The 27,710-nt window shown below is 38.3% G+C and overlaps 1 protein-coding gene across 3 annotated transcripts in view; it reads left to right on the plus strand.

Annotated features, from left to right (window-relative positions):
• LOC149552457 (HEAT repeat-containing protein) overlaps nt 1–27,710 on the plus strand; it is a 107,229-nt gene that overhangs the window by 13,225 nt on the left and 66,294 nt on the right. For 2 of the 3 annotated variants that reach the window (XM_089788018.1, XM_089788017.1), the window contains one exon: nt 25,040–25,224. In XM_089788018.1, coding sequence (XP_089644144.1) covers nt 25,040–25,224 — 185 coding nt within the window. The remainder of the gene's footprint in view (nt 1–25,039; nt 25,225–27,710) is intronic. The other variant, XM_089788019.1, reaches the window with a different exon arrangement.

The raw sequence follows: 27,710 nt of genomic DNA on the forward strand, positions 1-27,710 counted from the left end.
GCTTGACTGAATGTTTCTGGAGGCCAATCCTGAAAATATTAGAGGAGATAGGGTGATGATTGGAGAGGGAAAAGGGCATAACTCTGACTGGATTATCATCCAAAGGCTTGAGACAGCTAAACACATCTTTGTTGAAATAAACCCAGTCTAATTTGCAGTAAATTCTTTTGTCATCTTTTTGATAGTTGGACCAGTTGAACCAGATGCCCTTGGACTGAGCCTTCATATCTGCCAGGGGGTCTATGAGATTAAGCTTCCCCAATAATCTGTTCCAAAAGAACTCTTCATTGCTTCTCCATTCAAATTTAAGACCACTGACTTTATCTTGTGCCCTCTCCGCCATATTAAAGTTTCCTACAAGAATCCAAGGGATGCTAGGTAGGGAGGATAACCACTGCCAAAGTTTAATTCTATCATAAGGCTCATTAGAAGCATAGATTGAGCAAATACCAAATTCAAAATCACCTAACTTGAGGACACTCAAATGGCTCTGTTACATGGAGGGGGCATCCCCATTGATTGACTGACTTCTTCCATCTAGGACCCACAAGAACAGACGTACCTCCTTTTCCTTTTTGGTGCTTAGTTGAAAAGGCATTAGCATCCTTCCAGGTACATTTCAGTGCAATATCCAATGTAAATCTTATAGACTTAACTTCTTGCAAAAGGAGCACATCTAATTCCTTGGCCATTTTAAAAAATCTTTTAACAGTGTATTTCCTATCTGAAGACTCCCGTCCTTTGACATTCCATGATGCCAATTTGATTTTATCCATGGATTAGTTTATTTATCTGTTTCCATAGGGGATTGAAAACCTTTGAAACAATCAGGTATTTTGCCCATGGCCAATTTAGAAGGTTTATGGTTTCCTCTAGCGAGAAGTGGTCCGCCTCTCTTCCTTCTAATGATTTCCTTTGCTTCTAACATAAGATGATCTGTTTTTTAGGTTTCTTTTTCTCCTTAATTCTTTTATCAGCATTAAAAATGAAATTCCATCCTTTGTGTGCTCCTTCACATTGGAGAGCTCATCTACACCTCCCACTGGGAAAACAAATGGCTGATTCTCCTCTACAAGGGTTGCACTGCCCCCTTGAGGAGTGAGTGCTAGCCTGAATTGCCCCTTTAGGACCTAAGATAAACTCCCATTTGTTGGGGGAGGGGTGTGGCAATAGTCGTGAGATTGGGATCACCACTAGTGCATTGTCATGCAACCTTTCTTCCATATTAAGACAATCAATGCTTTCCTAAATTTAAACAAATGGAGCCTCACGACCATCTACCAATGCAGGGGAAACTTTAGGGTCTTCTATAGGGATAACGTTTGGGGGAGGTGCAACCACATCTTTCCCCAGAGGGGGAATAGAGTAAGTTCTCCAAGGTGATTTACGGGATGAGCATCTAATACGCTCATCCTTCTCTTTAATAGTTTGTCGGGCCAACTGTTGGGCATTGGGAGGACGAGAGACATAGTTAGGGGACTTAGGGCAAAGACAGAAGTCAACATTTTGGGCATTTGGTAAGTTTTCTAGTTTCACAAGAAGAGAATGAACATTAACAGAGGGAGGCTCAGGAGGAACCTTAGAAAATTAATCTTCCAGGCTATCAAGGGAGGCTTGGATTTTGTCTGCCTCATGAATCCATCGCGATGCAACAGGATCAATAGAGATTTGTTTAGATCCAACTTGGGAGGGTGGGGTGATAATAATAGATTTAAGTTTTTGCAGGGTATGAGGAGTAGACTAACCATCTCAAGGATTAGGTTTCCTTCCTTTCTACACAAATAGGAAGCATTAAGTCCAATATAAGTAAATGGGCATTCAAAAATGGATTCCCCAATTTCTAAAGAGATATTCTCAGGAGCCTCCAAACCTTAATAGAAGGAAATTAAAACCCTAACATCAACATTCAGAATCAAGGTATTAGAGTGGTCTACTTCCAAAACTCTCACCATAGGCTTCAACAACTTTGGGATAAAATTCCATACAAATGGCGGCGAATTGCTAATTGTGACCGATCTAGGGCTTGAAAGAGCCAAAACTACTTCGTTGAAGAATCTAGTGACCAAGGAAGCGCTCTAAATTTATAGTTGCCAATCCTCCAAAATTGTTTATCAACTATTGCTTTTTGCAAATTAGGGTGACAAAAAAAAGAATGAATAGACCCTTTTGAACCATTCAGCGGAAAGAGTAATGATACCCATGCTTTTGACCCCAAACTCTTTGAAGCCAATCGTTTAGGAAATTTCTTGACGGGAGTTTATTAACATCCATAGCAGCAAAAAATATTGCACAATTCCTAAGCCTACTTTTCTCTCTTTCTCTAGTGAAAATTGGTCGTTATGTTTAATGGCAAATTTTGGCAAAGGGCTCTCACCTCTATCTCCTTCCCTCTTAGGTTATGCTCTGGTGGTTGCTTCTTCTCGAATGAACTTGGTGCTTGTGGGCAAGATTCTTGTTCATTCAAGGGCTTTCTTGAAGGATGCGAGACACCCTCTGTTATCCTGCACTTTGACCTCTTTTGACTGCTCTCCATGGTGTTTTTTCTAACTAAGCAAAGAAAATGGATGGGTAGGTGAAGATGAAGCCAAATCACGGGTATGAATAAACAAAGGGAATGGTGCCGACACTAAATGCCTTGCTCGGGTACCCTCGGGTGAGGCATGAGCCATTGATACTTGTACAACAATTAAGAGGACTCTACATGCAAAACTAGTTGTAGAACCTTCCCTTCCCTTCCCTTCCCTTCCCTCGTTCTCCTTTTTGTGTAGCACAAAATGTTTTCATAAATTGAAACAATATGCTTTCCAAAAGATGAGGTTGGTTTTATAACTGAGACATGTATATTATGTTCCTTGGCCCTTTGCTGGTATTTCCAAATAAGAAAAATATTTCAGTTACATAAGCTTAGATAGTTGATGATCATTGGAGAAATTTTTGATAAAGGACACAAAGACCGTCATGACAGAGAAAAAATGGAATAATCCCTTTACTTATATGGTTATACCAATAGCTGTATAAAAACTCTCTGTATTCGGGAAGTTGATTTTCATGAAGCCAAATTTGAAAGTATTTGAGAAGCCTCTTGTGGAATTGCTACATTTCTTCTTCTGAAATAGAGTCTGTTGTAAGATATAGCCAAGGTATATTATATGTATATAAACTAAAATATTCAATTAGATGTCAATGGATGTTAAGTACAAAAGATGGCAGTTATTTATAAACTGGCCATTGATTGGTCAATGATGTATGCATTTATCTGTCCATAGCATTCGTTGAATTTGGAAATTTTATAATGTTTTTGATTTGATTGTCCCATTCCGATTAGGACTGAATAGAGCTATTTTGTATATTCTCAGACATATCTTTTTGCTTCTTCAACACTTGCATTTTCTTCAATAACTCAAGCTGATATTCAACAAAAATGAACTGTCTCTTCAATTTTCTCCATCATCTGATACCATCTTGTTAACTTTTGTTCCCTCTTCTATTTCTCTCCAACTGAGTCTCCTTCCACCAAATTCTACCATGACCTTTTAGCTTGATCTTCGCGAATTTGATCATCTTAGGATCTTTTACTTCTCAATACTTCTGAATACTCTTCCATGTCATTGATCCAATCAATCAATTCTTCTGGATTAAGATTTCTAAAAAATGTGGAAACTATAACTTTCAACATCTTTCTAATCTTGGAAATAACCCTAGAAAAACCTAGCTTCCTCATGATCTCTGACCACTTCTTGCTCTTCTTCAATTTGTCCTTCCTCTTCAAATTCATCTTCGCTTTCATCTCTTTCCCTTATATTGCTTCTCTATGCAACTCCTATTGCAATGCTTGCACTTGCCTTTGGAGAGCTTTAAAACCCTCTTCTGTTACACCCACAACTTTTCCTCAATGGCTCCTTCGTGGAGGTATTTTCTGCACTTATCTCTCAAACCCACAACCACAGTCTTGCTACAAACTGTCCCATGTTCAGTAATCTGTCTACACACCCAAGAATATTTGCTTTGATACCAATTGATGAAGGGTACTCCCCTTATTCAACCAAACACGCAACACAACAAGGAAATAATAGAAAATTGAAAGCACTGAATAAAGGCAACTACTACATGACTTGCTTTCTATTATCCTCAAAGAAATGGAATTACAATATTTAGAAAATAACATGCTACCACCACATAGGCATTTCATTGCAATAATATGCAAGACAAACCCACAATCTCCACTTCCAGAACTGAACTTGAAAATTCCTCTTTAGCCTTATAAGTAGCACTCTTAATCGCCTTAGAGTATTCTAGAAGTGAAATTTTCCCATTATGGAGCCTAACAGTTCAATTTCTCGCCTTAAGTGAATTTTCCCTCTTTTTCTTTTGCATGGAAACTAGAGTCCTGAAGGCCTAACTTCTAAAAACCATAACTTGTCAGCCGTTGAGTCGATTGACCATTATAATCCCATTTCAGAAATGACATGAAGCATTCTAGAGCCTTAGAGTTGAGAAGCGCCACTCATGCCAAGGTTTGATCACTTTTTGGAACTTCTAAAGTTTTCAAAAGTGAATTCAAAGTGGTTGTACCACCTTGACAAAATAGGAAAATGCAGTAACTTCAAAACCAGACTTGATCTTGCCATAAAATTTTGCTGGGAGGTTTATATAACCAAAGTGAACCTCTAGGGAATTGATGGGAGGAATCTGTAATGAACAAACTCCTAAAAATAATGACTTTGCACAAAGATAGTCATTTTTGAAAAACTAGACAACACTTTTGGATGATGCAAGGTTAGTCTTACACCTTGGATGCTCCTGCATCAAAGGAGCTCCACAAAAGATAGGCTCTTTAAAAGTTCCTCTTCCTAACAACGTGCTTTAGTTTCTAGGGAGAGAGTTTAGATTCAGCATGAAACTGTTGATTCCAATCCCAGTTGAAGAAGGTGGCTATTATAATTTTCATAATTACGTCAAGAGGTGTAACCAGACAATGACACCACTCTTTTTTGTCTGTCATAAATATAAAAGGCCTGAGAATAAATTGCTTCTCAATTATGTTGAATATAAATAGTCGTGTATTTATCTTTTTAATTAAATTTTGAATTTTGAAATTGTAAATATTCTATCAATATTAAAAACTATGTTATATTATTTGTAAAAACAAAAAACCTAAAAATAAGCTGCTTATTTATTATATTGAATTTACAGTCATTTATTCATTTTGAATTAAAATTTTTATTTCTAAATTGAAAATATTTTCACTATTAAAAAGCCATGTTGTATTAATTTAATCAATAGTTAAAAAACTATAAATTATTTAAAGAACATAATAGTGATATGGATAAAGATATCCTCCAAAAAAGTGGAACTTTCTTTATTAAATAATAAATGCTATTTATATGACGCATTCATCACATGAGAATTTAAATGATGGAGAGTGGAAGAAGGTGGGAGTGGGGAGGAAGGTTAGGGTTTCAGGTTTCTCACAGAAGCAATGAACCATTTTGGTGATAGACTTGTCGTTTCAGCCCGACGCAAGGACAAGGACTGCCATGGCAGTCTCCAACAAGGAGATAACGAATTTTTGAAGAAATGCAAAGGGTATGGGGGGCGAGAGGAAGCTAACCAGTTTTGGAAGCAAGGAAGATAGAGCTTAAGGGGGATATGCAGTGTTGATGAATGGGCTTAGAGATGGACATTGATCCCTGGAGAAGAAGGAATGGAGGCCCAAAGTGAAGCAAGGGGATGAAACCGATTACTAAAGACCATCCTGCAACTGCTGACAATTAAGTGCTCGGATATTTGGATCGAGTTAGAAGATTGGAAGGACTTGATCCAACAATACAGAGCCAAAGACTTTTTTATGAAGTGGGGAGGAAACTAGTCCTCTTTTCTCTAGGTTTGTAAATGGGACAATGAGGAATGGGGTTTGCATTTTGCTTTGTGTTCTTCGCAAATGAATTCTATATGGTCATTGTCGGCGATGAAATAGAGAAGAGAAGGATCATACTTACAGGACCCTTTATGATGGGTGGTATTGGATGGTTCATTAAGGATTGGGTCCCAAATTTTAACCTTTAGCAGGCTAAGATGGGGGAAATCCCTATTTGGGTAAGGCTCTACAACTTACCCTTGAATTCTGGCATGAAGATACTTTAAGAGCCATTGGAAACAAGCTGGGGAGATTTATTAAGGTGGACAAGGCTATTGCAAAAGAGGATCAGAGCATGTATGCGAGGATTCATATTGCATGGAAGTCCCATCCACTCAAGCCACATGCGATTGAGATCAGGACTTTGGAAGGGTATTGGTGGCAAAAGATTGAAATAGACGAGGTACTGAGAAATGCCAGAAGTGCAAGGAGTGGGGTCATTTTGAGAAAGAATGTGGTGTGGATTTAAAAGGAAAAAGGAGAGAGAATGTTGGTTTAGAGGATTGGCTTGTTAGAGTAATGGACCCACAAGAGGACCAAAGAAAGGAGGTGGATTCTACCAGTAAGAATGGATAATTAGGACAATGGAGGGTGCCCGCTCAGAGAGACGGAGAAAAGGCTAGGTGGTGTCAAGAGAAATGAGGATTTGATATACCTAGGAGCAAACAGGATGGAGACAAGCATGGATGAAATCTTAGGTACGGGTCTTCATGAAATGCTAGATGGAGTGGTCCTTCTAGGAGTAGCTGTGCTTGATAGGCCAGTTTCTCTCTATGGATCTGACCAAAGGGGGGGGGATTTATTGATGCTCAAACAGACACAGTTTGTCTGGAATAGGGACTTATGAGTTTTGCACTTGTCTCTTGTCTCATTGTGTTGGGTGTGGGAGTTTTGTCGCCTCTAGCCGAAGAGATGTCAGGAGCAGATCTATTTTCTGAGGTGGGTGCAGTAAGGGAGATCATTCAAGCTTGTGACTATAAGCACATTCATGTCTCATTGAAGAAGGTGATGGTGATGCCAAAGGGGTTTGAGGAAAGTCTACACCTGGGTTCCTCTTCACAAGATGAGTTTGGTAAGTGTGATAGGTTGGGTATTAGTGAAAAGTGGACTATCAGTTAATCTCAATCCAATACTCCAAAGGCGAAATTGGGTAGTCACAAGTCCTGAGGAAGGAAATACATCTAACAGTTGTTCGAGGATGGAGGCAATATGAAAGGGCAGAGTAAACTCAAATCTGAGAGAGACTTGTTCTCTCTTGGGCTGCAATGAAGGTCCTTACATGGAATGTCAAGGGCTGCAATGCCCCTGACAAAAGTTAGTTGATCAAGTGAGGGCTTGATCATGCGAAGCGAGATTAAGCGTGTTTACAAGAAATCGAGTTAGACAACGAAGGTGCAATGAAGTTCTTTGGAGTTGGATAACGATGGTTAGGAACCTTTAGGGAGGTTGACGAGGCGTCGGGTGGGCTTGGAATACTTTGGAAATTAAGGACTACTCAAGTAAATGTGATCTCTCAAACAAGGTGGTGGCAACTTATTCAAGCGAGATCTTTGGTTATCAATTTTTCTTGTTACTTGTTCAATATATATGGTCCAATAAGCACAAAGGATAAGAAAATAGTATGGAATCAAATTTCCAGGGTGATAGGGGGTTTTCAGGTAGGAACCGTTTTACTTGCAGGGGATTTCAATACTACTTTAGAGATGGGGGAGACGAGAGGTGGGGTGGGACAACTGAATAGGGTTAAAATTGATTTTCTGCAATTTGTTACATTGAATAGATTGTGGGATGCCAAACCAAAGAATCTAATGTTTTACATGGACTAATCGAAGGAAGGGATTCTCCAATATTGTTGAGAGACTTGACTGGTTTCTTCTTGGTGGATCTTGGGAGGATCTTCCCTTGGTTTTTGAAGCTAATATACTAGGATTATTTAGAAAGATGCGGTCTTGATCATATTTCCTTTTAAGATGGAGAAGATGTGGCTCAAAGAGAAAGGATTCTATGATATGGTTATAGGATGGTGGCAAAATGCACCCAAGGAGGAGGGGAATACACCAATTCTTTAGAAAGTTACAGTTTTTGAAACAAAATTGGAAAAGGTCTAATAAGGAACACTTCGAGGACATCTTTGAAGAAAAATGATGCTTGGAGGGTCAGTTGGAAACCTTAAACAACAAAGTATTGGAATCAGGTATAGATGATAGGGACTTCCAGAATAAAAAGAATCTTTTGAACCAATACGAGGAGATATTGCAGTGAGAGGAGATCTATTGGTGACAAAAGTCAAGGGAGGTTTGGTTGAAAGAAGGCGATAGAAATACTAAGTTCTTTCACAGCTCAGTCAAGACAAGGAGATGTATTAATTGGATAAATTCAATCAGAAATTGCAATGGTCAAGTCATTGAGATGGATGCTATTCACAGAGAAGCTGTAGCTTTTTTTGACAAGCTTTGGAGTGCAGAAGGCAGTGGGAGTCAGCTTTGTAAGGACGAGGTTTTGGAGGTCATTCTGGGCCTGCTTTCGGAAGAAGACAATATTATGTTGATTGAAACGATCAATGAAAGAATTGAGCGAAACAATTTTTGATATGTATGGGGATAAGGACCCAGATCCGGATGGGTTCCAAGCCTTCTTTTATTAGAAATTTTGGAAGGTGATTAAAGAGGAGTTGCTTGGAGTGGTTGAGGAATCCCGATCTAAGGGGTTTGTTCTTTCTGATTTTAATATTGATGGAGCTCAAATTTTTTGCAAAATTTAGGATCTCCATTTAAGGAATGATGTTGAGAATTTGATAAAACACTGGCGTTGATGTCAAAAGCATGAAGACAAAGACTCTGAGAGATGGATACATCCAGAAATTAATGTGACAGGGTAGATTCAGAAAGAAAGAAAATGCAGAGTATATAGAATATGCAATGAAGAGAAACAATAGTATATAGAGTTCACTATGATTAGTAAAGATATACATAAGTTGAGCCTTGTTGAAAGTATAAATAATATGTAAGGCAGTAATTATTGGTGTCATTGATCATGTCAATCAAATGGCAAAGTGTTACTGTTTGGGCTTAATTTAATATATATCTGATATGCTTTAATGTGCGCACATCAGAATGACATAGAGTGACAGTGGCTTGCCATTGGGTTGGAGTGTGACCAATTTAATCCCATCAAGTAGAGAGTATAGAATATCGAATGAATATGAAAAGATCATCTTCAGTGAATACATAAATAATGATAATCAAGACACTCGTGCAAATCATATACCATCAGGGGTGTTGATTTGCTTATTGTTGAAGACTCATGGATCTAATAAATAAAGCGAGATAATAATCGTATACTACAGCCAGATGTTGGATAAGAGGAAATTTTAAAGACTTTCAAACAGCAATAAGTGAATAAGATAATAATCAATAGCTGAAATAAAAACGACACTATGAAGGCTGTCACAAGTGATTACAAGAGATCTAGAAGACCAAGGACACTATTTCCCAGTTCATAACAAGTAATAGACAAGATAAAATAAAAATATGGTACTATTAAGGAGATTCATCATCGGTGATTGTTAATAAAGATATCAAATTAGTCTCCAGCAGTCATCGTGAAGGTTGTGAAAGAAACAAAGTTAAAACTGGGCACATGAAAATCAAATAGCAAATCCTTCTCATGTGGATGCCGTCAGGACTTAGAAGAGCCACGAAGTTATGTAGTCAATAAAAGCCAACAATAATAAATATCTATTAGCTTCTGAACCCCAAGTCACGTATGAAGAAAAGGAAAAACTATCTGACTGAAACAATAGCAAACACCAAATATTGAAGGATTGATGGGAGTGTCTAAAGATGGTGTTGGTCCTGAAGATGAGCAATTCACTTAAGATGCACAACTTTGTGAATCTGAAGACAAAACTTTTGATGAAAAGAAGAGGAGAGTCAGGCAAACATTACTTAAGACCTACACAGAGTGACACGTGAATGCAAAGAGCTCCAAGTGAAATCAAAGTCCAAAATGAAGCCACCATGTCCAAAGCCGTGAAAGTTGAAACACACAGGCAATGATACCGCGTATACGGAGTAATGGAAATATTTTGCACTAGAACAAGCACACCCACAACAATGTTTAGAGATGGAAACGAAAATATGTGCATCAAGCATTAAGGAGATTCTGAGGAAATTCGATGATTCTAGTATTCATGGTAACACTGGTAATGATCGATGTGGGCATCATACAGGTTCTTATGTGCCACCGCTCACATAGACAATGACATTGAAAATGAAAAACCAGTAGGTTACGGATGCCTCAGTTATATTTGATGGATTCGGCAATGAGAAAATATCAAATGGAATAAGTTCCTATTTGTGGTGAACTCTAGAAACATTAATGGCTCGATAACTATATTAAGTTACTCATAATAGCAAAAGATTAAAAGGTGCGATTAAGGCTTCTTGTGATAAGAAAAGAATTATTATTATTATCAAGGAGGTGTAAGTATTATTAAATTCTAACACCATGACTCTTTATTTCAAAGATCACATCTTTTAAAATTAAAAGATATAAGATGAGTCAAAAAGGAAGACAGATGGAGATTGAAACACTTCATATTCTCTCAAAAAAGCATTTTTTATATTTATATATTTTGTAAGGAGGAATAAGGGCTAAATTGGCTAAATTAGTTTTGGCCAACGAACGGGAATACTTCTTGATTCCCCTACACTTCAGGGTCCGCTACATCCAGGGGGGTTAACCTTTACCTCAAATGTTGACTGTTCGGTTCAAGGTTTTTCTATAGCGAATTTAAACTTGGACTTCTTCGATTGACAAGGTCCTCGAACTTGATGAAACTGAAACTGGATGCTGAATATTTGATAATTGAATGTTTTGTATAAATTTTGTAAATAATGGAATTGATGCTTGTAGAAGGAATATGTAGATTTTCTGACTTCAATAAAAAGACCAGTGCCTCTGCTCATCCGGGCGATAGAGTCAACTTCAATGAATTATCACGTACAACTTTATAAGGTTTTTACCCACTTTACTGCCAACAATTAAATAATCGAGATGTGAAAGATCAAATATTATGCCATCTTAAATTAGTTCAGATTGAATTTTAACTCCTCTGGTAGGGAGACAAACTGGATACAGATACGGAAATGTTTTAATATTTCACAATATCTGTAATGATCAAATTCAAAATGATAAATGACCTTGTCCACTTATCCGATACTTGAATTGTATACAAAATTTCAAAAATAATTATAAAGGACGATTCACATGGAGTTTAAATCCCTACGCCTTTAATAATAAGCAAAAAAAATATTTTATTTTATTTTAAAATAAAATAATGGAATTTACATTATGAACCCATATTTAGTCCTTATTCCTCCTTACAAAATATATAAATATAAAAAATGCTTTTTTGAGAGAATATGAAGTGTTCCGATCTCCATTTGTCTTCCTTTTTGACTCATCTTATATCTTTTAATTTTAAAAGACGTGATCTTTGAAATAAAGAGTCATGGTGTTAGAATTTAATAATAATTACACCTCCTTGATAATAATAATAATTCTTTTCTTATCACAAGAAGCCTTAATCGCACCTTTTAATCTTTTGCTACTATGAGCAACTTAATATAGTTATCGGGCCATTAATGTTTCTAGAGTTCACCCCAAATAGGAACTTATTCCATTTGATAATTTCTCATTGCCGAATCCATCAAATATAATTAAGGCATCCGTAACCTACTGGTTTTTCATGTTCAATGTCGATGTCTGTGTTAGTGGTGGCACATAAGAACCTGTGTGATGCCCGCGTCAATCATTACTAGTGTTACCATGAATACTAGAATCATCGAATTTCCTTAGAATCTCCTTAATGCTTGACGCACATATTTTTGTTTCCATCTTTGAACATTGCTGTGGGTGCGCTTGTTCTAGTGCAAAATATTTTCATTACTTTGTATACGCGGTATCATTGCCTGTGTGTTTCAACTTTCACGGCTTTGGACGTGGTGGCTTCATTTTGGACTTTGATTTCACTTGGAGCTCTTTGCATTCACATGTCACTCTGTGTAGGTCTTGAGTAATGTTTGCCTGACTCTCCTCTTCTTTTCATCAGAAGTTTTGTCTTCAGATTCACAGAGTTGTGCATCTTAAGTGAATTGCTCATCTTTAGAACCAACACCATCTTTAGATACTCCCATCAATCCTTCAATATTTGGTGTTTGCTATTGTTTTAGTCAGATAGTTTTTCCTTTTCTTCATACGTGACTTGAGGTTTAGAAGCTAATAGATATTTATTATTGTTGGCTTTTATTGACTACATAACTTCATGGCTCTTCTAAGTCTTGACGGCATCCACATGACGAGGATTTGCTATTTGATTTTTATGTGCCCGGTTTTAACTTTGTTTCTTTCACAACCTTAACGATGACTGCTGGAGACTAATTTGATATCTTTATTAACAATCACCGGTGATGAATCTCCTTAATAGTACCATATGTTTATTTTATCTTGTCTATTACTTGTTATGAACTGGGAAATAGTGTCCTTGTTCTTCTAGATCTCTTGTAATCACTTGTGACAGCCTTCATAGTGCCATTTTTATTTCAGCTATTGATTATTATCTTATTCACTTATTTCTGTTTGAAAGTCTTTCAAATTTCTTCTTATCCAACATCTGGATATAGTATACGATTATTATCTCGCTTTATTTATTAGATCCATGAGTCTTCAACAATAAGCACATCAACACCCTTGACGGCATATGATCTGCACAAGAGTGTCTTGATTATCATTATTTTTGTTTTCACTGAAGATGATCTTTTCATATTCATTCGATATTCTGTACTCTCTGCCTGATGGGATTAAATTGGTCACACTCCAACCCAATGGCAAGCCACTGTCACTCGTCATTCTGATGTGTGCACATTAAAGCATATCAGATATATATTAAATTAAGCCTGCACAGTAACACTTTATTATTTAGGCGGGGGCCCTAGCTCGGTTGGCTAAATCTTCCCTGTTGCAGGGGGTTGGTCACGGGTCTAGTCTCCCCCGTCCTCGTGGTACTGGTGGGCGTGTCGCACCAGCACTACCGGTCACGTTAAAAAGTTTACCCGGTGCATTAAAAGAGTGAAAAAAAAAAAAAAACACTTTTCCATTTGATTGACATGATCAATGACACCAATAATTACTGCCTTACATATTATTTATACTTTCAATGAGGCTCAACTTATGTATATCTTTACTAATCATAGTGGACTCTATATACTATTGTTTCTCTTCGTTGCATATTCTATATACTCTGCATTTTCTTTCTTTTTGAATCTACCCAGTCACATTAATTTCCGGATGTATCCATCTCTCAGAGTCTTTGTCTTCATGCTTTCGACATCAATGCCAGTGTTTTATCAAATTCTCAACATTATTCCTTAAATGGAGATCCTAAATTTTGCAAAAAATTTGAGCTCCATCAAATACGTTGGTTACTCTTACTCCCAAAAAGGAAAAGACGAAAGACTTCGAGGATTACAGGCCCATCTCCCTATGCAACACCAACTGCAAAATCATCACAAAGGTGACAACAAATAGGCTGAAAAAGGTTATGACCAAACTCATTTCGCTAGAACATAGTATTTTACTGATTAAAAGGGGAAGATAGAGATGAATGGTTTTAAAGCTTGATATCCGCAAAGCTTATGATAGGTTGGATAGGTATTTCCTATTACAAGTGCTCAAAAAGTTTGGTTTAACAGAAGGTGAATTGTATGGATCGAGAGCATGTTGGGATGCTACAGTGTGTCTATCCTTGTGAACGGTATCCCACAAGGTTTCTTCCAAACTTCTAGGGGGCCTATGCCTAGGGGATCCTATATCGCCTTTTCTATTCATCATTTTGGCCGAAGTTCTTGGTCAATTGATTGTGAGGAAATACTAGCAAGGTCAGTGGAAGGGGGTTTCAATTGCACAAGGTATTGATCTAGTTAGTCACTCTTGGTTTGCTGATGATATAGTCTATTGAGGGGATGCTTCTATGTGAGAGGCGGGTATTATCAAGAGACTACTAGATGTACACTCGAAAGTGTCCCACTCTAAACCCTTCTATCCAAACGATTTCATGAGTTCGAAATGCTTGGATGCCGGCTTAGAGCTCCCTATCCACGGAGTGCAAGAGAGTGTATTTCAAGAATAAGAAGGCTCTCAGATGAGCCTTAGAGATACTCTTCTTGCTAGTAAACCATGCAATGGGAGGTTCCAAAGACAAGATGCAAGAATGCAAATGTCCCAAGGAGTTCCTCAAGAATGCAATGCAAATGAGGATTAAGCTAGAATGAGATGCAAAGTGGAGCTATGCTAAAACATGTATGAGAGTGTTACAATCCAAATACTAAGCTATGTGAGATAGATTATTGCAAAATAGAAGCTAAACTAACATGCAACATGAATCTAAGCTAAAATGCTATGGTATGAGAGAATGTAGACAAGAAATAGAAGTTCTCCACAAAGCTCCAAAGAAACCTGTTAGAAAACTTGCAGCATAACAATATTCAAAATGAGGATGGATTGAGGGGGAAAGCTCTCTCCCTTTTAAAGTTGTACGGACGGTAGAGATCAAGATGAAGATGGTGGATGATCAACGGTGGAATTCGAAAATAGGTGTGATCCATGTGCACACACAAGTCAACCAATAGAATATAAGTTGACTTGTCATATAAGACAAAAGTCTCACAAGCCTTTTCTTTTAATTGTAAAATAGAAAAAAGACTATGTGTGCACTTTAAGTGGGTTAGAAGAATGGGGTGTTTTATTTAATTAAAAGGGGACATGTTCTTTTAATCAAATAATGAACTTAGGATAGCATAGTCAAACTATAGGTTATAATCAAATAAATTGATTATTAGCAATTTGGTCTAGGTAAATGATTAAATTAATTTAGCCAAAATGTTGAAAAGGGGGCTAATAGTCTAGATGACCATTTTTAGGTGATTACACTAGATACTTATAGTAGAGCTTGGGGATAAAGTTTAAACTATAAACTTGCATAAATCAAAAGTGTTCTTTTTTATCATTGAAGTGGGCTCCCAAAGGGTAGTTGCTGGGGTGTTTGGAGTTAAGATTGGCTAACTTCTAGGAAGATAGTTGGGCACTCCTCTCTTTGCTGGTTCCAATCTTTCTAGCTTGTGGAAAGAGCTGATTGATGGCTCTTCTGAGAAGATGGAAGGCTGGAAGAGTAAGTTACTTACCTCTGTAGGTAGGTTGTTGATGTTAAAATTAGTAATTTTGGCAATGCCAATTTACTCCATGGCGTGCTTCAGAATTCCAATCAGAGTCATCAAGTCCATTTAGTAGCGAATGTGCAAGTCTTTTGGAATGGGGATCATGATAAATTTCTACTTATGACATTGGACATGGTTTGTGAACCAAAGAGGTGTGGTGGGGCTTGGTTGCGAGATTGGAGACTTATAAATGAAGTGGTGGGAGCTAAACTTGTGCGGAGTATGTATATTCAACCCAACCAAAGGTGGGTTAAAATTCTTTAGGTTAAGTACTTGGATAGTGATAGTCGGGATCAAATCCTCACCATTAATAATCCTCCGAGAGGATCAAAGATTTGGAATTTTCTCTATAGTTGTAGGAGTATCATCACAGACCATTTAACTTGACAGTTGGGTTCAGGGGAGAAGGCTAAATTCTGGCATGACTCATGGGATGGGCAATTGGTTCTTCATGATGCGAGCATCCCCTCGGAGGTGGTAAAAACATAGACTTTGGGGAGTTCACATGGCGGATTTTGTGGATAGGAGTGGGGGAATTGGGGATTGAGCCATTTGGAAAGATCCTATGGAGCTTGGCCTCCAGGAGATAGAGTACAATGCCTTGAAGGCAATTTTGGATAATAGAATTGTGGAGCTGAATAGTGAGCAGGACGAAATTATTTGATGCACTTTGAAGATTGGACAATACGTTGTCAAAACTGGTTATTCTTTGATGGTGAATGAAGCAAATGTGGAGGAATGGGCAATGAAGGTCTGCTGGAACAAATATTGCCTCTCTAAAGTAGGGGTGTTGGCATGGTTGGTGGGGAAAGGAAGGATTCTTATTGGAGAAAGACTGGCGAAATTTGATTTTGTTGGCCCATTCCGTTGTGTCCTTTGCAAAACGGCGGAGGAGACCTTGGACCAATTTTTCCTGCATTGTGATTTTGCACAAGAGATGTGGAATTACATAAGGAATAAACTTAATTAGCAGGGACCGTTACCACAACGACTAAGTGAATGGCTTCAGTAGTGGCAAATCCCACAAGGTAAATCTTTGTTCTCAATTATATAGTATGTTATTCCTGCAATTACCCTTTGGGAGGTCTGGAAAGAAAGAAATAGGAGTATCTTTAGGAGGATCTTTAGGGACACTGTAGAGGATGGGAATAGATTCATCTTTAGATTGGAGAAAGCTATTTCAGAATTGGTTTCCAACACTAGTGCCTATGGAGCAAACAAAGTTCATTTCAGCAGACATGATTTGGCAATTCAACACAACTGGCCTTTGATCAAATGTGTGCTCGTTAATGGGCTTGAGCGGGTTAAAACATCCTCTCTTAAGTGGTTCGGGGTGTAATGGAGGCCTTCAGAGTGTGTTAAGGTAAATTTTGATGGTGCCTTGAAGGGTAATCTTGGGCCTTTAGGCGCTGGGTTCATTTCTAGGGAATCAAATGGTAACACTTTGGCTGTAGGAGCTAAACCACTTCCAAATGGAACTAATAACGAAGTTGAGTGCGCTGCTAGATTGTGTGCAATCGAATTGGCTTGAAAGCTAGAGGTCAAATTCATTCTTTTGAAGGGAGATTCCCAATTAGTGATTAATGGGATTGCGAGAGGGAGAATGGATGCATGGTATTTGAATAGAAGCATTAGAAAGATTCGGGAGGCTTTGAGTGATTTTGAAGATTTTAGAATGAATGAATGAATGAAGTAATTTTAATGACGTCTACGAGACCAGCCAGCCTATGGGACCCTTTTCATGTTCTTTTCAATGTTAGCGCACATGTTATGAATCCGCTTTAAGAATCTCACTGTTTTATGTGCTCTTGTTTCCTCAAAAACCTAATGTAATTGGTCCTCCTTTAAATTGTCCTCGAACTGCTTCCGGATATCTTGGTATGCTGCACACTCAAAGATGAAGTGCCATTCCGTTTCGACACATCCTTTACTGGAATAGATGCATTTTATTTCTTCCCAATCCTCCTTGGGCACCGTCCACCTCCCCATCTCACACCGTAAATTATGGGATCCCGTTCGTAACTGTGCCGCTAAGAACGTATTTTTACCTTTCATATTTACATGAAGGTAATATTTAATCTCATGTCACCACGTGGGGTTGAACTCTTTCACATAGTGGGCCTTTTCTTCCCTAATTGTTTTGTCTACATTACCACTTTAAATTTTTCCAGCACAAACCTTTTTATCTTTTCATTGGTGTTGGGGTGTTCTAGTATGTTAATTCCCACTTAATTAACCATTTTTCGTTTTGCTTCATCCACGTTTTCTTTCTTCGGGCTAGCCCCGTTCGTAATTGACTATGTCTGTCGGGAGGCAAATATTGAGGCAGGCATGCTATCTAAGGCGGCGGCTGGGAAAGGTGATCATCCACCTTGAGAGATATTTGAAGTTTTTAAAGATTTGTAGCTAGCGGATGTAGACCGTGAAAGTGATATTGTATAAGGGGCATGAGGTTTAGTATCATGTTGCAGCATACTTTAATAAGGAAATGTAGTATTGATTCGGCTATGGATGGAGAGGACAGACCATCATTACTTTTTCATGTCTCTTGCAGATTTGGCGGCACAAGGACGAGGTCTATTCCCTGGAGGTAGAGTGTGGTATTGTGGGATTGTCAGCAACGGTGCTACAACCATTCATTCTATGGAGCTCATCAATCCGAGCCATGGAGCAGAATGACTGAGCATAGGAAGGATGGAACAGTTTTAATGGAATACATACAAGGTGTTGAAAGGGATTGGAGGAGCTGGAGAGGGAACAATAGAAGAAGAGGAAATCTACACTCAAGTGTGGAGTGAGTGTGGTAGGAGAAACAAGTGTTGTGGGAGAGGTGAAGGATTCCAAGCAAGAGATGCAGGAAATGGAGTGCAAGCGTGCAGGCCTGGAACTGTTGATAGTTTGGGTCTGGTTGGCAATGGCTAATTTTGTTTGTATTGCAAATTATTGGATAGTCTGGTCTGTTATGTGACGTGTGATCATGGCATTTTGTTTGTAATTTGCCATGGATTGTGTGGGGTGTCTGTAAATGGTCTACTAAGCTGACTGGGTGTCTGGTAATTGTTTTGTCTGGCAGTTAATGCTAGGACAAACATACCGAGGATGTAATTGTTCTTTTTATTATTATAATACAAACAATATTACCGATCAAAAAATAAATAAATCTTAGTTATATTATATATAATATTATACAAAATGATAATGCTAATATTTTATTAAATACATTTCATTAAAGGTTAAGAATAACATACTACAATATTATAAATTAACAGCAGAAGAAGAGGAAATCTACACCCAAGTGTGGACTAAGTGCGGTAGGAGAAACAAGTGTTGTGGGAGAGGTGAAGGATTCCAAGCGAGAGATGCAGGAAATGGAGCGCAAGCGTGCCAGCCTGGAACTATTGATAGTTTGGGTCTGGCTGTCGGTGGCCAATTTTGTTTGCATTGCAAATTATTGGATGGTCTGGTCTGTTATGTGTGATCATGGCATTTTGTTTGTAATTTGCCATGGATTGTGTGGGGTGTCTGTAAATGGTCTACTAAGCTGACTGGGTGTCTGGTAATTGTTTTGTTTGGTGATTAATGCTAGGACAAACATACAGAAGATGTAATTGTTCCTTTTATTATCATAATACAAACAATATTACCGATCAAGAAATAAATAAATCTTATTTATATTATATATAATATTATACAAAATGATAATGATAATATTTTATTAAATACATTTCATTAAAGGTTAAGAATATCATACTACAATATTATAAATTATATAGATAATATGATATTCTATTAAATATACTTTGTCGTCGGTAGAAATTGTGTAGCTGACGGGATGATGTCGTTGGTAGAAACTGTGTAGCCGACAAGTTCATGTTGTTGAAAATTTTGTTTTTTGTAGCTGACAGACAGATTAGGATTATTATGTAGCCGACGGACCCCTTCGGGAAGGTTTGGCTGAAAGTATTTATACCCCGTCTGGGTACATTGTAAATGATCTTATCAAGCATAATGGAATCTCTTGGCGTATGCGAATAAAGGAGTACTGCTGTTGCTGTTCTTGTTCATTGTCTGTGCATTAATCTATCCGGTAAACATTTGGCGCCATTGCCCCATGAACCTGGAAGGTGGGAGGAATGAAGATTAATGCCAAATCAGCTTAACAAGGATCGAAATAAGGTCAAGGGAAAAGATGGAATTCGTATTGCGCAAGAAAATTTAATTCTAGCACAGCAAGCTGAACGCAGAAGGAGGTTTCAGAAGATTGCCGACGGACACAGAAGCACGGAAGAATTGTTGGAGACTCGACAGCGGGTGGAATTGGTGGAGGAAGCAAGGGAGGAGTTTTTGAATTTGTATTCGCCGAGGGAAGAGAGTTCAGACGGAAGAGAATCAACTTGCACGGCTCGGAGTGCCAAGGGAGCAAGAGCGTGGAGTGAACTCTTCGTCCGGGATACACTTCCGCAAGGGACAACTTCAGAAGATCCTTCTTCACCAAGGTTCGCAACTGTAGAGACCACCGGTGTGGGAGTGCAGACCGTCGATGTGGGAGACCAGTATGCCGGTGTGGGATTATAGATCGCCGGTGTGGGAGTGCAAAGCCACAGTGTGGGAGTGAACAACGCCAGTGTTGCAGGACCAAACAACACCTGTTCACAAAATCCAGTAGTGATGGCAGGACCAAAAGAAAAGTTGCCGAAGTTTGATGGCGATGGTACGGTCGACCCCATCTGACATTGCAAGACATGCGAGACAATTTGGAGGGCAAATGGCATAACAGATACAAACGAATGGGTCCGGCAATTTCCGGCAATCGTACAGGGTGTTGCAATTGATTGGTTCGTCGATGCAAATCCCCAGAACTTAACTACTTGGGACAACTTTAAGGAGTTTACTACCGAATTTCAACTGTTGCGTGATGATAATGAAATTGTAGCAGAGATATTCAATACTAAGCAAGGGAAGAATGAAACTGTCTGCGTCTACGCCAGGAAATTAAAACACTTGATAAACAAAATGGAGAATAAGCCAGCTGATGGATTACAGAAACGATGGTTCGTGGAAGGCTTACGCCCGAAGTTGTGCTAAAAGATGAAAATTGTGCCGCCGTCATCATACACAGAAGCATACAACAGAGCGATGAACTTGGAAAGGTAGTAGAGGACGAAAAATAAGAAGAATAGTTCCTCTGAGTCAGATGACAATGCGTCCTCAGGAGAGGATAGCAGTGATGATGAAAATAGTAGCAAGAAGGTTCGCGCCCTACAGAAGGACATGCTCCGTATGATGAAGGAATTTAAAAACGTGCAGAAGGAGACAAAGGGAAGCTAGTTGTGGTGCATAGAATCTAAGACAAAAGGTCATACTAAAGGGTCCTGTCCAAAGAACCAATTTTGCGAGATTTGCCAGATCATGAGACATTTCGTAAAAGAATGTCCCTTCAACATGAAAACTAGAGGACCTCAACAGGTGTTTCTGGCTTAGGTAGCTTCCACGTTAGGAGGGAACGAAAATGCAAACATTGATGGTGCCACTTCAGGTGGGTATAGGAATAATAGCAGAGGGCAAAACAACAATATCAATGCGAACAATAACAATAACAATGGCAGCCGAAGTCGAATCCAGTATGATGCAAATGGACGGCCGATTGTTCAATGCCGAGCATGTAATTTGTGGGGTCATTTTGCGCGGGATTGTGCAACAGCAAACACATCGAAATTATTATACAGATGGTGCGGACCTGGCGACCATGAAGATGCCAAGTGCCCAAAATTCGGAGTAAACTTGATCACTGTCAGGACAGATGAAGAAGAGGTTCTGGCAATTACGCGGAGGCAAGCAAAAGAGTACTTGGACCTGGCGGAAGAAAAGAGGAAATTTGGGGAAGTGCGGGCGGAAATTGAAAAGGCATCACAGGTGGAGACATCTCAGTTGAAGGACACCACCAGCACCTCAACAAGGGACTGCGTCGAGCAAAACATAATAAAGCAGGTGATGCAAATGGAAGTCCCGATCAAATTAAGTGACCTCACAATGCCCCAGTTACGAATGACCATTCTGAATTCTACATCGCTTCTGAAAGCAATAGAGGAAACCGGAAGGGACTGTAGTGGAACAATGGCAACAGACCCAATGCTTCTGGCACTCACAATGGGAAGGCATTCGGCGGTCGTCGAGATGGGGATTTTGGGAAATGTTTTGACAAACAATTGTCGACGGAGGGTCCGGCGTGAATGTGTTACCGGAGGATACTTGGAAGAAGTTGGAAAAGCCGATGTTGTGGCCACCTACATTCTAGTTACTCACGACAGACTAGCACGGGATCAAACCGTTGGGAACTTTGAGGGTGCAACCGGTAACTATTGGAACGCAACCATTTTTTTTGGACTTCGTGGTCATTCCATTGAAAAGAAAAGGATATGATGCTATTCTGGGACGAAATTGGTTGGTGCAAGCAAAAGTAAAACATGATTGGAAACGAAATACCCTATCAATGGAGCGCGGAGGCAAAAGATTCATAATTGACCTGCACACACAAATGGTAGGTGAGGAGGCAACATCGTCAAATTCAGAAGGTGAAGGCGAAAGTGACGACGAAGGAAAGGTGGTTACGGCTGAAGCTGAGGGGAAGAACATACAGTCCGAACCCAGAAAAAAGAAAGATCCCACTATCCAGTACATGGTGAACGAATTGCACAGAAAGAAAAGAATACATTGCACCATAAAATTTGTTGAAGGGTGCCGACAGTAAGGAAAAAATTTGGATGAGCGATGACGGTAGGACAGATGCAAAGTGCGGCATGATAAGCACCTAGAATTGAACAAGTTTCAGCTGAGGCAGTTGGTGTTGAAGTATGACGGACGAAATAAACTAGGGAAGTTTAAGGTTAGGTGGGTTGGGCCATACCAGATCCGCGAGGTAGGCGACAATGGAGCAATAAAACTATGGACCTTGGATGGACAAGAAGTGTCTCAGCCAGTCAACGGATTGAAGCTGAAGATGTATTATGCCAAGAAGATTTCATCGTTGTTGCAGGATGGCGAAGTCTGGGGGAAAAGCTAAGTTCTATTTTTTTTCAGAGTTGAGTTGTTTTTTTTTGTAATAATAATTTAAAAATTTAAAAAAAAGAAGAAAAGATGGCAAAAATGAAAAAAAAAAAAAAAAAAAAGACGACAAATTGAAACAGTTTGAAATGAGTAATGCATGATACCAAAGGAAAGGGTAGACATAAGCAGTTGTCAGAAAGAGTGTGGAATTAGAAGAAAATGATAGAAATAGTGTGTTCCATGCAGTTTTGTGTGGGTTTCGGAGTGCTAATTTGGTCTTGGTAGTGAGGGGCGTTGCCCCTCGACCTCGCTGGGGGCGTTGCCCCCTAGACCCCCAGTTGTTGCGGTTATCAGTCGTGGGAAGTGTGACCAATTGATGAGACCTGGAGCAATTGCAGGCATGGAGTGTCTATGCACCAGAGGCACTTGGAGTGGCTATTGGACGTGAGGCTATCTTGGTGGATGCATAGAGAGCTCGGGAGGAGTTGATCATCCAGTTGAAGGCAGTTCAGCGACACTTGGCTCAGGGTACCCAGGAGTTGGAAGCAGAGAAAGCAGCACGGTTGGTTGTCAAGGTCAGCTAGATTAAGGAGGCAGTATTGTGTTAGTAGAGGTTACAGATGCAACGTGGGTTGGAGACCAGTTTGATGCACGCATGGGATGAATGTGAAAGGGATGTGCAAGAAGCAGATCTATCTTGTTGTCATTAGTCAGTTAATGTATTTTGTTTTTTAATTTGTCTGGGATATTTTGTAATTGTCGTCCGAAGACAACTTTTTCTTTTGGGGGGGATGATGTCGTCGGTAGAATTTGTGTAGTTGACGGGATGATGTCGTCGGTAGAAACTGTGTAGCCGACAGGTTCATGTTGTCGGAAATTTTGTATTTTGTAGCCGACAGGTAGATTAGGATTATTATGTAGCCGACGGACCCCTTCGGGAAGGTTTGGCGGAAAGTATTTATACCCCGTTTGGGTACATTGTAAATGATCTTATCAAGCATAATGGAATCTCTTGGCATATGCGAATAAAGGAGTACTGCTGTTGCTGTTCTTGTTCATTGTCTGTGTGCATTAATCTATGCGGTAAACATACTTTATTAGAGGATAATAAATTAGTAAAAATGACAATAAAGTCTTCTCCATAATAATTTATTATATAGATAATACAATATTCTATTAAATATACTTTATTAGAGGATAATAAATTAGTAAAAAATAACAATAAAGTCTTCTCCATAATAATCTGTCGGTGTATTTTAATTGTTACCCATATTTTTTAAATATAGGTATGCTAGATGTAAAATGGCAGACCTGGAAGATGTGTAATAAAAATTTGTGATGATCCTGTTCTCAGGAGTTGTCTGGCTGTTAGATGGAGGTCAGATTGGTGGTTGAAGGCTGAGTACTGGTGGAAAGAACATTTTTGATTTGAGATCTAAACATTTTTGATTTGAGATCAATATCCTTTTCCAAACTGGTATCATGTGCTGTGCCTTTTCTCACTAAATTTCAGTTCAATGCTGGCAGGCTGTTTCTGGAGGGGCTAAGATTGGTATCAGTACTAATGAGCTGCACAACTGAAATGCTACCTGGAATTTCTTCTCAATAATATATTTTACTTCCCACAAAGGAAGCTGGGATTCATCATGAAAGCATTGGTGCCAATCCCAGATGAATAAGGCATCTTGCATACTATTCTGGCATAATGGCAGATCAGGAAGACACGTATTGATTGTGCTCTTAGAAGCTGGCTGATTTATTTTCCTTAGTTGATTGCTTAAAGCTAGTTTTGTCATCAAATGGATAGCTTATATTTCACTTTTGATGTTTAGGTCCTCAACATGAAATATTGCAGACAGTTGCATTTTGCAGGGTATCATTTAATAAAGGTTTTCCTTACATGTTTTGGTAGCAATTATATGGAAACTGTATGGTAGTTCCCAGATATCATTTCTTTCCTTACTGGCTTTGGTTTTTGGCGATGTCTAAACACTAAACTAAAACACATTTCTTACCAAGGGGGACACTTGGTTTTTTTTCGAACTTTGTCAAATTTCTCTCTTATGTGTTACATTTTAGTTTAGGTTTTAGTCAATACCTTGCCTTTCAGGTGGTTATGTTTTAAGTCCCAGATGAATAAGGCATCTTGCATACTATTCTGGCATTATGGCAGATCAGGAAGACATATTGTTTGTGCTCTCAGAAGCTGGCTGATTTTTTCCTTAGTCGATTTCTTACAGCTAGTTTTGTCATCAAATGTATAGCTTATATTTCTCTTTATATGTCTAGGTCCTTAACATGAAATATTGCAGACAGTTGCATTTTGCACGGTATCATTTAATATCTGTTTTCTTCACACGTTTGGTAGCAATTGTATAGAAACTGTATGGTAGTTGCCAGATATCATTTCTTTCCTTACTGGATTTGGCATTCAGGTGGTTATGTTTAAAGAGATGAATTATTTTATTATTTAATAATTTTTTTCAGGTACGATTCAGCTGCAGTTATCAAAAAACATTGCTCTTCAATTATATATCAATATCTAACTGATTAGTAATCAGAAGTTTTAGTCATACAATGCCTTTATGTCTCATACCAATAACTAAATAAACGTTATTTGCACTGTCCGATACTTGTGGTACACTGCTCTTTTTTTTCAAAGCAACTGCTTTATAAACTATTAGTGGTGATGGGCAGAACTGTTTTTTTAAGGTTATATGTTCCAATTTCTGTTGATTGTATCGAGTTACACTAATGAGCAGGCCAAAAGTACTAATTTCCTTGAGTTGTTTAATATTGAAAGTTTCAGGCGAATCTCATGTATTGCATAGAACAGGAAGGTTATTCTGCCAGCAATTAGAAGAAAAGAGCAGCTTTTCAAATATGGGTCCTCTTAAGGAGAATGAAAGACGAGATCTAAACTGTGCTGTCAAGGAATACTTGCTCTCTGCAGGATACAAACTTACGGCAATGACTTTCTACGAAGAGGTAATTGCTTTGTAGCAAAAAATGAAAGTTTGAAGAATCTGGTCAAGGGTGTCATGGTTTTGATTAGTGCACTTGCAACTTTCCAATGTGAAGATATTTGAATTAGATACTAGAGATTGCACCATTTGAATTTTGAAATACATTTTGTATGACAGTGGAAAGTGGACAATCACTTGATTTCCTATTGTTAATACAATGAAAACAAACAAGTAATTATCACCCATTTGACTTCCCAAGGTTGGGTTGAGACAACTGAAACCATCAAATATGAGCCTCAAGAATGTCATTGGTAGGGAGGATTGGTTTGTTAGAGCAAATATCTTTTTGCATGCTCTTTATTTCTGCATCTCCTTAGCTACAACGTTGCAAATGCTAAGGGTTAGGAATTGAGGAATGATGTGAATGTATGGCATGGATTGACACTAAATATTGTTTGGACACAACGCTGCAAGGCTTGGTTGTAACACGGGGATCTTCTTGGCTCTTAGGGGTTGATTTTGACTAGGCACTAAGTTACCAGGTACTGCTGGTAAAGCCTGGGTCCTAGTGGCACGGTTCAGGTTCTTTCTAGGTACATAGTGAAACCGGGCACCTAAAAAGCACTAGGGTGATACCCAAGTAAATATACTGAAATATTAGCATGCATATTGAATAAAAGATGCTTTACTTATAAACTAAGTTACCAGATTCTCTCCAGCAACCCTCAGTCCAGTTTGACTCTGTACAAAGTCCTGTCCTCGTCAAATTCGCTGCAAATTTTGTCAGAGGAACTGGGCAGAATCTGGAGTGAATCCGGAATAGTTTTCTGCCCAACGGCTGAAACTGGGCTGAATTTGGCCTCAAAACATTAGTTTTTACGCTTTTTCTAAGTGATTTTTTTCCTAATTTGGTCTATTTGACTCTTTGGCTCTAAAAGTGACCACTAAAAAGGCCAAAAAGGATGGTTTATATGTCGTTTGTGCATTTGTGAATGAAAAAGAAAATTTTGCTTATATTGGAAATCCAAATTGACAATAGGTGAAATCCAAATTGACGATTATAGAGGAATTCCTGAAAAAAATACTATGTTATCTTTGAATCTAGGGCTTAAAATTTGTATCTTAACTTTTGATCTGGCTTGGTTAGAAATCCTCCGACAAATACAAAAACATAAATCAGATAACTGCTCTTATCTTGTGATGTTTCCTTTCATTCTCAAACTGCCCCCTTGATCTGGAAATATGTTCCATGCATGTTGATGCGACCAAGCTTAGTGTAGCATACTGTGAATCAATTAATATTCTATTGAACTGAAATGTAGATGTGGTGGTGTATTTTGCTATGTTACTTTACTATCAGCATAGTGGTGTATGAACTATATACTCACACACACACACACACACACACACACACATAAACATATGTTTTTGTATGGACAAACCCAAAAAAGACCCGAACCCACCTCCAAAAAAATTGGAACGAATTTTTAACCCTACTCTGAACCCGAATCGGAAATGGTAACCTAACTCATAAAAACTTATCAAATCTTTGTATGGACTATGAATATTCCAAGTGAATCTTTCAATTAAGCCTTTAAATATTTAGAAGCAAAATATGAAGTACCCAAGACTCTGTATGATGCTTCTTATGAAGAAAATATGAATATTAAATGTAAATTGTAATTTGGCTTTTCATTGTGTAATGACATTTTGAGACTTGACTATATTCATTTTTGCAAATTATATGATATGTGAGGCATTTTATTTATGATATTATTGGCAATTATTGATTTATGAATATCACTCTTCTTTTTAAATGTACAACTTTAATGTTTGAAGTTGACACACACACACGAATGAATCTGTATCCCTGCCCAGTGAACAAGAATGGCAATACCTGCATACCCATATCCTGTATCCCATACTTAACCCTGAACCCAAATCAGTAACTTAGAATAGGAATGGTCATTAGACACACAAACAGATGAATTCGTACCCCTAACCAAGGAATAAAAATAACTTATCTGCATACTTATATCCTGCACTGAAACCCAAACCCAAATCAGCAACTTATACTAGGAATGGTCATTAATTGATAGGAAGAGAGAAAGAAAAGAAAACAAGACATCCTTAGCCAACTCAATTAGAGAACATGCTAGAAAGTATAGGCTAGAGAGAAGTGACATAAGATTGGTAGCTTCTTGTGTTCAAAGAAAATGCTGCAACATTTCAAAGACAAACAAACTGACCAATAATTGAAATATTCATCTCCTAAGCAAAATAACAAATAAGAATAGGAAACTGTGAGATGAAATTATCAGTAGGTTCTTTCAAAAAGATACATAAAGCCTGATTCTATTGGACAAAGAGGATTAAGAGCATATTTCTAATCATTTTATTTTTCATGTTTCTACATAGCAAATGTCAATTGTAATTGTTGTAACTTAGCTTAGAAAACTCTTTACTTTTAAAATAATCCCTTTGTTTGAATAAAGGTTTAGAAAGACA

Source organism: Cupressus sempervirens, chromosome 6 (assembly GCF_028749045.1).
Source record: "Cupressus sempervirens isolate cs-2001-9-10 chromosome 6, ASM2874904v1, whole genome shotgun sequence".
NCBI classification, from domain to species: Eukaryota; Viridiplantae; Streptophyta; class Pinopsida; order Cupressales; family Cupressaceae; genus Cupressus; species Cupressus sempervirens.